We start from the raw sequence: 10,418 nt of genomic DNA on the forward strand, positions 1-10,418 counted from the left end.
AAACCAAAAGGTATGGCGCAAGAGTGAGAGGCAGGTGCCACTACAGGACCATGAGAGGCCAGACCCCGGTAAATTTTGGTAGCCAAATTCTAGCTCCTTCCTGGGCCTTGATGCTGGTAAAATCCCAGAACTCAAGGAAATGGAATTTGTCCTATTGGCACATGCCTCCCCACTGTGTAGGGCACAGGGAATGTGGTGAGGTACCAGTCTAATGCCAGCTCTCCCCCTCCACAGAGTTTTGGTCAGTGGTCGTGCAGTCCAAGGGGCTGGATGGCATGCTGGACCCAAGCTCAGCTCAGCGTCCGGACCCAATAACAGTTTTACCAAGGGAGCAGCTTTCTATCCTGGCCACACTGAGGTAAGTGCCTAAGGGGCCTTGGCCTTGCCAAGGTCCTGCCTCTGCAGCTGCCAGAAGCAGGGGTCCCAAGTGACAGAACCTGAGAGGGCAAGTCAGATTGAACTGCTGAGCAGCAAGGGCCTGGAGAAGCTCTCAGTGATGCAGCAAATGCAGCCTGCCTAGCCCAGGAGAGGAAATCTTTTGTGTCCTCAGGTTGGCCCCATGGCCCCCAGGGACATATCAGGAGTCTGAGCTGCATCAAGGGTCTAAAGTCACCAGACACAGGACCTCGAATAGACGGTGTCAATCAGACCCTCCACACAACTCTCTGGTCTGACTGAGCAGGGAACTTGTGAAATGGAAGGCTCACAGCCACTCTTTGTGCCCTTGGCTAGTGGAGTGGAGGGGTGTGGAAGAGTTCCAGATCTGCACACAGGAGGTCTGGCTCTGAGTTCCATTTCTGTTTGGTGTGTACCTGTGATGCAATTACTTAATCTTACTACATCTCTGGCTTCTCATTGTTAAAATAAGAATGATATGGCCAACCTCCCAGGTTTGTGTAATGGTTAATTAGAAAATTATACCCAATAAATAATAATTGTTATTATCTCAGCTCGTTTGTGTCAAAGTATGTCTCTAAGAATTCAGATCAGTTGATTTGGTTCCCATTCATGTATCCAGCACACCTGCCCTCCAAGAGCCCAATGACCCCACAGGTGCCGGTACCTGCTAGTGCTTTCTGGTTGCATGTTTCTATCATGGGCATTTTAAGTGCTTTTGGATCAAGTCTACATGATGCCCAGAAACCCAACAAAGCAGATATGAAACAATTCAATATCTAAATATTCCCTAATATCTGGATTTGTGGCATCAGGAAGGTAAAACTTATAATCTGTTGAATGGAATTTTCATTTCGATGTTGGGGGATGAGTAAACTCATCCCAGCACCTATCAGTTACAGTGTGCATATGGCTTCAGGTCTCTCTCCTCTAAAAGATAGCACGGCTGAGCTCAAGTCAGGTGTCCACAGACTGGCCCTGCCACTCACTGGCTGCAAAAGCCCAAGTCACTTAGCCTCTCCAAGGCTCATTTTCGTCTTCTACAAAGTTAAAGAATTAGGCTAGACTTGTGGCTCTCAAAATGTGGTCCCCAGACCAACTGCATCAGCATCATCTGGAAACTTATTAGAAATGTAGATTCTTAGTGTCCTCCTACCAGAGCTACAGAATTGAGCGTTCTGGAGATGGGGCGCAGCAGTCTGTAGTGTAACAAACTCTCCAAGTGATTCTGATGCCCTGAAGTTTGAGAGCCTCTGGACTTGAATCTCTGATGTACCTTCCAGGCCATGCCTCCTCCCAATAAATCCTGTCTGGAAGATACCAACAGAGGCTCTGGATTTTACTGTCAATGCCTCTCTCTGTTCAGCTCAGCCCATGACACCTCTGAAGTACCTTGCTGGGGAAATGAGGAGCCACAGAATTCCTCTCACTCCAACCCCCAAGAGCATTCAAGCCTTTACAACTGAAGACAGCAGCCAGTTAACATTTAGAGTGAAGGTCAAGCATAAAACAAGAAATGACCCTTGACCCACTCTCAGAATGTGGCGAATGAGATGGAGGAGGAGGAGGCTGGATTTCCTTGGCCACAAGAGTTTCGTTTCTCGCCAACTGTTAGTGACCCGGGTTCACGTATCCCATCTCTAGCCCGAGAATTGCTCGCAGCTCTTGGCATGGATCTCTCCAAGGCAGGAATTCTCTCACTCCCTTCTACAACACATCTCCCCAGGCAAGGTTGCCAAGCCTCCCAGTGCCGTCAGCCCTCCTAACCACAAATATTTGGGCCAGTTGCTTAGCTCTGTCCAGCAGCTCCATCACCTATTCAGGTGAGGCCAGAATCTTTGAAGATCATTCTCCTAGTGCAAGAAATGTATCCTATTATTGGAGTGTGTGAACCACTGGAAATCCACAGAATGTACCACTGGTTCAGAAGAGGGCAAGAGAGTGGGGCAGCCCATCAGTGGCTGGTTGTAAAGGCATCCCGATGGGCCACCCCACTCTTAGTCATGGATCTTCCATTCTAGGTAGGAGGAGGACAATTAAAGAGCATTCTCACATTAAATAGAACATGTTCGTTCATGTGAGCCCCTAATTGCATCCTCCCCATCTGATCATTCAGCTTGCAGAGCTCTGCTTAGTAAAGCCACACAGAAGGCTGTCATCTGTTCAGGAGAAAGGCTTCAAAGGGTGTTTTAAAAAAATAAATAAATAAAACTTCTCCTCTGGTTCACATCAAAAATAAAAAGAATGTTCTTTTCTAAACGGTGCATTATATCACTAGAATAGAGAATGCACTCAATTTTTCTTTTATCTACTGATCATTTTTTAAAAGAGAGTTTTTGTTTAAAAACTTAAAAGTTTATAGGAACACACTCTCGTGAGTGAATTAAATATATATATTTTTAAAACTTTAAACCTAAAATCTAAATAAGAGATACATTTGAGACATAGTCAAGTCTTAATGAAACAATCTGCCTGTGATACAAATCTCCATTGTGATTAAATGTGATACCATTTGGTATCTTGACTGTGAGTGGAAAAGTAGTGTTAGAGTTTAGGAACTTTGTGAAGTCAGTTCAGTCAAACCAGCAGATGCAAGGCAGAGTAGAAAACTTCGTAAGTGCCTAAAATGAAAGAATATAATAGTTGGAAGATACCTTAAACATCCTCACACAGATGGAGAATTAAGGAACACTGGAGGCAGGAGACTTGTCTACGTACTCACAGGTTCTTAGAGGTGGAGTTACCTGGGAGTTCTAGGTCACCTGGAGGCAACAAAGATGAGTAGGACACTTTGCTGCCTACAGGGAGTTTGTCCTCTAGAAGGGAGGATAAGAGAATACATCTGCCCTAAGAGAATATAAAGGGAAGGCTTTAAGAGATAAAGAAGGTGCCAGGCATGGTGGCTCACACCAGTAATCCCAACACTTTGGGAGGCCGAGGGGGGCGGATCATGAGGTCAGAGATCAAGACCATCCTGGCCAACATGGTGAAACCCCACCTCTACAAAAAATACAAAAATTAGCCAGGTGTGGCAGCGTGTGCCTGTAGTCCCAGCTACTCAGGAGGCTGAGGCAGGAGACTTGTTTGAACCCAGGAGGCGGAGGCTGCAATGAGCTGAGATCAAGCCAGTGCACTTCAGCCTGGGCGACAGAGTGAGACTCCGTCTCAAAAACAAAACAAAAAGAGACACAGAGAGAGAGAGATAGAGAAGGTAGTTTGTCTCGGAATTAGAAAAAGTTCCCCAGGGGAGGCAGCATTGAAGTTGTTGAAGGACAACAGGAGGATTCCACCAGCAGAGGTGGAGAGCAGAAAAGGCCCTGGGAGGGTAGGGGAGCATACCTGGAAGGGAAGAGTCTGAAAAAGGGCAGTGGTGGGGAAGCCCAAGCAGGAACTGCCCCCAGGAGTTTTGTGCGCCTGGAATGCAAACTATGTGAGGGGAGTAGAAGGAGGCAGGATCCCATTGCCAGGCAGAGCAGTCCCTACTGGCTTATAGACAAGGGACTTGGCACCAGTTCCTTTGAGCAGGGTGATATGAATCAGAGCAGGTTTTAAGAAGCTAAATGGGGCAGCCAGGGATAGAAGGCATTGGAAGAAGAGAGATGAGGGTCCAGGACGTCAGGTGGGAGACTGTTCCCATGACCTGAACTAGGGGCCCAGAGATTAGAATGGAAGGGAAAATACAGTTTCAAGAGAATGCTACCAAAACAGAACCAAAAAGGCTGGATGGAGGTCAGGGATGAAAAAGCAGAGGGATAAGCAGATGTATAGAGCTAATGGATGAATGAATGATGGTTCCAGTAACAGAAAAAGGAAACTGTGAAGAAGCGTGTTTAGGGAGATGAGGAGAGAGGATCAAAAGAGATGGTAGCTGTAAAACTAATAATCAAATGATCCAAAATGGGTCTGTTGCTGTTGTATGCAGAGAAGGAAGATGGGGAGAAGATGGTCCTAATTAGGATTATGAGTATGGAGATTTTCGTTTTGGATGTCTTGCATTTAAGATGCCAGTATCTATGGAGAATTGCCCTCAAGAAGCTGGAAGGCAGAACTAGCTTTAAAAGACTAGTTGATTAGAGATCCAGGTATGGGAGTCGATTGCACAGAAATTTCAATGGGCTCCTTAGAAGAGGATGGGCCCACCAAAGGGGAGACCATGAATGAAGTGGGAACTTCGGGTAATGGGGAATAGGGAGAAGTATGTCCCTTATGTCCATCGAAACCTTTTTATTTAGTTATTTTCATTTTCCCCTCAAAATTCTAACAAGTGTTAAGAATTTGGATATAAGGGGATGAATTTCAGTTTTCTTTCTTCTCCTTTAATCTATAAGATATTATAGATTATAATCTTTAATCTATAAGATAAGAGATATTATATACCGAGAAGAACAAAGACATGAAACATGAAAAGGAGCAAAAGTAAAGGGTTTAGATTTGCTGCCAACTGAATATTCAGTCCTCTAACAGTTGTCCAGACATTTATCTGCAAGACCATTAGCCAACAGATCTGGTAATGGTCAAAACCCCAGATATGCCATTGCCTCCTTTGCATGGTCAGCTGGAGAACTGGAGCAAACAGAAGCATTCTGCAAAGAAACCAAAGAGAAAAGAATTTGGTGATTTCCTTCTTGGTATCTCACCAAAGAGCTGTCTATTTCCAGCCGAATAAAAGCACAGTATGGAGGAGAAGAATGTGTTGCCTTAAAACAGATTAGAAAAGCAGTGTGTAGCCATATGCACAAAGGCCAAAAGAAACCACACACTGTGATGGAAAGAAGGCAGATGGCGAGCTTCTTTTGCCACTCCCATTCATTCTTTCATTCATTCTCCTTAAATTTCTTGAGTACCTACTACATGCCAGACCACACACACACACACACACACACATGCACACACACATATGCACATACAATTATGCTATTCTGAAGTGCAGAATGGAAAGATATCATTTTTGATTAGAGTGGTCTGAAAAGGCTTCGAGGACGAGGTGGTTTCTGTGTGGAAAGGAAGTAGAATGACCCATGAGAGTGGGAAGGAGAGATGGGAGAAAGGAGAGAATTGGAAGTTTGCAGAACACTTACAGGTGATATTTCTAATCCAACCAAGAAGATCTATGGAAGTTTACAGAGGAGCTGATGTTTGCTACACATCTACAAGTATGCACAGGAGAGCCACAGAGGCCAGTGAGAGGCCGTTTAGGAGCAGAACTAATTCTACAACTACTTGACCAAGTGGGGGGATTGTTTGTGGGGTAACTGCAGTGCAGTATGGAGTCCTTTTGGGGACAGATAGATCCATACCATTTGATCTATAGTCACATAAGAACAAATAGTAAAAAGAAAAGACATGTTTAAGAGTGAAAGAGAAAGGGAGGGAGAAAAGAAGGAAGGGTGGATGGAAGGACAGACTGGCTTAGTAATGGGTCAACTTTGGATTCTATTTCTGGTTCAGTTTTCGTTTGTGACTTCAATGCTTTAGTGTTAGTTCATTTTCTATGAATCAGTTTCCTTATATGTGAAATAAATATGATAAATCCTAATCGAACTCACAGACTCATGAAAAGATAGAAGTGAACACATTTTGAAAACATCACACAAAGAGGAACTATTATGTGGTCCACAGTTATATATGTGGGGTGGTGTCTGAAGAGGTGCCTGGACTAAGTTGGTCCCAGAGCCACAAGGTTTTTGCCAAACATGATGCTTTGTGAATTCATAACAAGGGCTCCGAGTCACCAGATCTTAGAGCTGACCCGGTGCACTGTCTGAAAGGGGGTACCCAGTGCTGAGGCTTCAAGACATGTCCCCAGCAGATCTCCCCAGTGACTTCCCAGAGGATTCAGAACTGCTGAGCAGGACAGCACCATCACATCAAGGCAAAAGTGCAAGGGAGAGGTGTCAAACTCTCCCCACCGGCCTCCCTGGTACACACATGGACACTTACCACCTCCCTCAGCCTCCTTAAGCGTCAGAGAACTCAAAAGATTCTGTTTGATATTTCCAAGCTCATACTGAACTCCTAGGCAAAATTCCAGGGGCTCTGTCCCTTCCTGGAGAAGCCTGGATGGGGAGACCACACATCCATACTGCCTGAGTCAGCCCGGCATATGCCTGTTGTCCCGGTGTAACCATTGCTAGCACACCCTTTCCCTCTCAGAAGTGCCCCAGTTTGAATGAAATCTCTTTGTGATCCCTGTGGGAGGTCAACTCTGAGGGACCCAGAAACTGCCTTTTGACTGCATTTAGTACTCCATGGAGTCACCCTCATTTCTTTTTCATTCCAGGTGCATAGCGTAATGTCCATGTTGTTCTACACTCTGATCACAGCTTTTCTGATCGGCATACGGGCAGAACCACACTCAGAGAGCAATGTCCCTGCAGGACACACCATCCCCCAAGCCCACTGGACTAAACTTCAGCATTCCCTTGACACGGCCCTTCGCAGAGTCCGCAGCGCCCCGGCAGTGGCGATAGCTGCACGAGTGGCAGGGCAGACTCGCAACATTACTGTGGACCCCAGGCTGTTTAAAAAGCGGCGACTCCGTTCACCCCGTGTGCTGTTTAGCACCCAGCCCCCACCTGAAGCTGCAGACACTCAGGATCTGGACTTTGAGGTCGGTGGTGCTGCCCCCTTCAACAGGACTCACAGGAGCAAGCGGTCATCGTCCCACCCCATCTTCCACAGGGGCGAGTTCTCGGTGTGTGACAGTGTCAGCGTGTGGGTTGGGGATAAGACCACCGCCACAGACATCAAGGGCAAGGAGGTGATGGTGTTGGGAGAAGTGAACATTAACAACAGTGTATTCAAACAGTACTTTTTTGAGACCAAGTGCCGGGACCCAAATCCCGTTGACAGTGGGTGCCGGGGCATTGACTCAAAGCATTGGAACTCATATTGTACCACGACTCACACCTTTGTCAAGGCGCTGACCATGGATGGCAAGCAGGCTGCCTGGCGATTTATCCGGATCGACACGGCCTGTGTGTGTGTGCTCAGCAGGAAGGCTGTGAGAAGAGCCTGACCTGCCGACACACTCCCTCCCCTGCCCCTTCCACAGTCTCCTGGGCCCCTCCCTACCTCAACCTGTAAATTATTTTAAATTATAAGGACTGCATGGTAATTTATAGTTTATACAGTTTTAAAGAATCATTATTTATTAAATTTTTGGAAGCATCCTGTGTGCTAACACTGGTTATTTTTCTCAGTAAAATCATCTGCAAGTCTCAGGAAGATGCAGGGGGAATTGTCCGAATTGTCCAAAGTACTCCCTGGCTCCTTCTAAGGCCCACCTGTAACCCTTACCCCACCCCCAGTCAGTGCTGCAACTTCAGGAAAGGCTAACTGGTTTCAGATATTAGCCTAAGTCAGGCATGATTAGCAAAGGAAGCCTGCTGGATTGCAATTTTGTTCTACATTCCAGAGCCAAAGCTACCTAATCATTGGATTACCTGCCCACCGCCTGGAAGCATGGGCTCTGGTCTCCTCCCTTGGGGAAGTTAGTGGAGCCTCATCAGGAGGCAGATCACCACTGGGCACGGGGCTGCCCTGGCCTCAGAGGCACAGTCTCAGTCCTGGGGGCACTCGATAGATAGGATGAGGCTTGCACCAAAGATCTGTGTGCTGCTCATTTGTAGGGGAAGATGTGCTGTCTGGAAGAGTTGTAACAGAGTAATCTCACGAGGCCTGTCAAAGTAGATCTGGTTTCATGTTCAGCCGGCCTTAGTACTCATGGCCACTCCTCGGTTTATCCCTCAGCAGCCTCCTGCAGAAAGACTTCATTACCCCAAGAAAACATTAGTGCCTCCAACACTCTTACAACCTACTAACAGCCACAGTAGCAACTTCCAGGGGCCCCAACATCGGCCCACAGCCAAGGAAGCCAGAGATGGGAAAGAACTTCTGAAAACTTTTTCATTCTTAATTGGATGATTTCCATAAGTGACCAAAGGTGACTGGGGCCGTGAGACCTGCAGAGAAGAGGGTGCGGCAGAAAGACAAAGTAAATGGAGTGAGAACCAAATAAACCGGGAGATGTGGAGGACAGGTGGGCCGGCAGGGAACAATGGCTTTCTGCTTCTCCCCAATAGGGGAAATGAAACAAGGAGGACAAAGAGAAGGCCAGAGGAGGGTGTGAGGAAGGGGAGGGGAGGACAGAGCAGCAGGAGGAGGAAGGTGTGATCTCTCATCTTCACCAGCACTCTCCAGCCTCCAGGAAAGTTAGCAACCTGGGTGGTTCTTGTGGGGCTTTGTGAATGTGTTCATCAACACTGATTCCATCCAGAGCGTCTTAGACAGGAGTGAAGGTGACAGAGGGACTCCAGGGTTCAGCCTGGAGCAGGGCTCTACCTAGCCTCACAAAACCCCCTTCCCCTGCAACTTTCATTTTGTATTTTCCCTGAAGCCACAATTTTCCCCCAGACAGAGCACTTATAGTAAGACAGACATTTTCCCCTCCTATCCGTCCTGTCTCCCCCTGAGGATGAAATGCCTACACTGGTTTTCAAGAGAACAGGCCCAAATTGTCCATCCGAGAAAAGAGCAAATGGTCTTATTCATTCCCTCTGTAACTCTCGCTGTCCAGCCCCACCCCCAATCCCATCCAAATAGGGCAAATTAGAACTGTAGGGAGCTTTGGCATGAGAACCATTTGATTAGGGTAGAAGCATGATGAAATGTGCCCTGTTTGTTTCTGTCAAAGCCACTGCAGTTGGAATAAAGATTTATGTTCAAGAAACACCAGCTAGAACATTCTGTGCTGAGATTCTCGGTGAGATAAAGGGCTCGGGAGGGAGCCCTCCCAGTGATCTATGTCTGTGACTTTTTACTGGGGTGCAATGCCAGTGGCCTCACCTATCCAAAGTGCCCCTACAAACAGTTTCTGGGTGCCTTTCTTTCTCTTAGAACTGGACTTTGGACCTGGGATGTGGGGAGAGAGGAGTGGAGAGGGAGGCCTTCAGGAAGCTCCCCATCAGGAAGGTTGGCTTGTGAGCAGCTACACCAACAACGAGGGTCCTGGAGTGCTGCCCGCAGCACTGTAAGACATTGGGACATCTAAAAAATGTCTTTGGCTCCCCTGGGCCGCCAAGAGGAAGGACCCTCTGAGGGAGCCCGGAGGCTGAGGCCCTCACTTCCATATAGGTTGCTCTACTGGGTGTCCGGTAAGAGGAGGGCCCCTCACCCCACGAACACCACCACCTACCCAAAGGCAAAATCTGCTCTAGGCGGAAACGCTGGAGTCCCAGCCTGGGAGCCAATGTTTTCACACAATATAAGGGATATCAGTTTGGCTGATCGGTGTCGGAGCCTTCCAAAAACAACCCAGCGCCCGGTGGTTTCCGCAGCTTGGGCTCTGCTCCCACACACGCGGGGGAGCTCTGGCTTTCAGACCCACCCAGACTGTCCCAGAGAGGCTGACCCGGGTCGCCAGGGCCCCAGCCACTTGAACACTTCTAGAAAACAGCTTCAAACCGCCCACTATCCTCTGCTGAGGAGCGGCAGCAGCACATTTTGCAAAAGTTTCCTTCCTGTGCCTCACTGAGATTTTTCTGCCTTGGGTTCCCCAAAAGCCCAAAAGGTGAGAGCAGATCCGTCTCCCCTCGGCAGCTTCCTTTGGTGGAAGGCATCCTCCACCATGCCCAAGAAAACTAGCGCCCGCCCTGGCTGTCCGCCCTGCTAGCAAGGCTCAGGCCCCGGCCTGGGAGACCGCGGGGTGCCTGACTCTGGGGTACACTCAGTTGTCCCTCTGACGCCCTCCCCCAACCAGAGCGCCATCCTCCCCAGCCTGACCCTCTTCCCTGCTAATGGAAAGCCCACCATGGGGATAGAGTTTCAGCAACAACCCAGCAGCTATTTTCATTTCCGTGAAACAGCAGTGTTCCTCCTAAAAGCCTTACCACTTTCTCCTCAGCATCATCCACATCATGGGAGGAGGATCCGCCGAGAGCTGGAGCAGAGGACAAAAGGGCACCCGGGTCTCGTGTCTGCTCCTTGGAGGAGAGTCAGCTGGGCAAGAGAAGTGGAACCGA

The 10,418-nt window shown here is 48.0% G+C and overlaps 1 protein-coding gene across 1 annotated transcript; it reads left to right on the forward strand.

Annotated features, from left to right (window-relative positions):
- The first annotated feature begins 239 nt into the window (after positions 1-239).
- Positions 240-7,566, forward strand: NGF (nerve growth factor (beta polypeptide)). The gene is made up of 2 exons (XM_011933096.1): positions 240-358; positions 6,677-7,566. The coding sequence occupies exon 2, from the start codon at positions 6,689-6,691 to the stop codon at positions 7,412-7,414; it is 726 nt and encodes a 241-aa protein (XP_011788486.1). The 5' UTR covers positions 240-358; positions 6,677-6,688; the 3' UTR covers positions 7,415-7,566.
- The last annotated feature ends 2,852 nt before the right edge of the window (positions 7,567-10,418 follow it).

The sequence above is a fragment of the Colobus angolensis genome, unplaced genomic scaffold, assembly GCF_000951035.1.
Source record: "Colobus angolensis palliatus isolate OR3802 unplaced genomic scaffold, Cang.pa_1.0 Scaffold124, whole genome shotgun sequence".
Lineage (NCBI taxonomy): Eukaryota > Metazoa > Chordata > Mammalia > Primates > Cercopithecidae > Colobus > Colobus angolensis.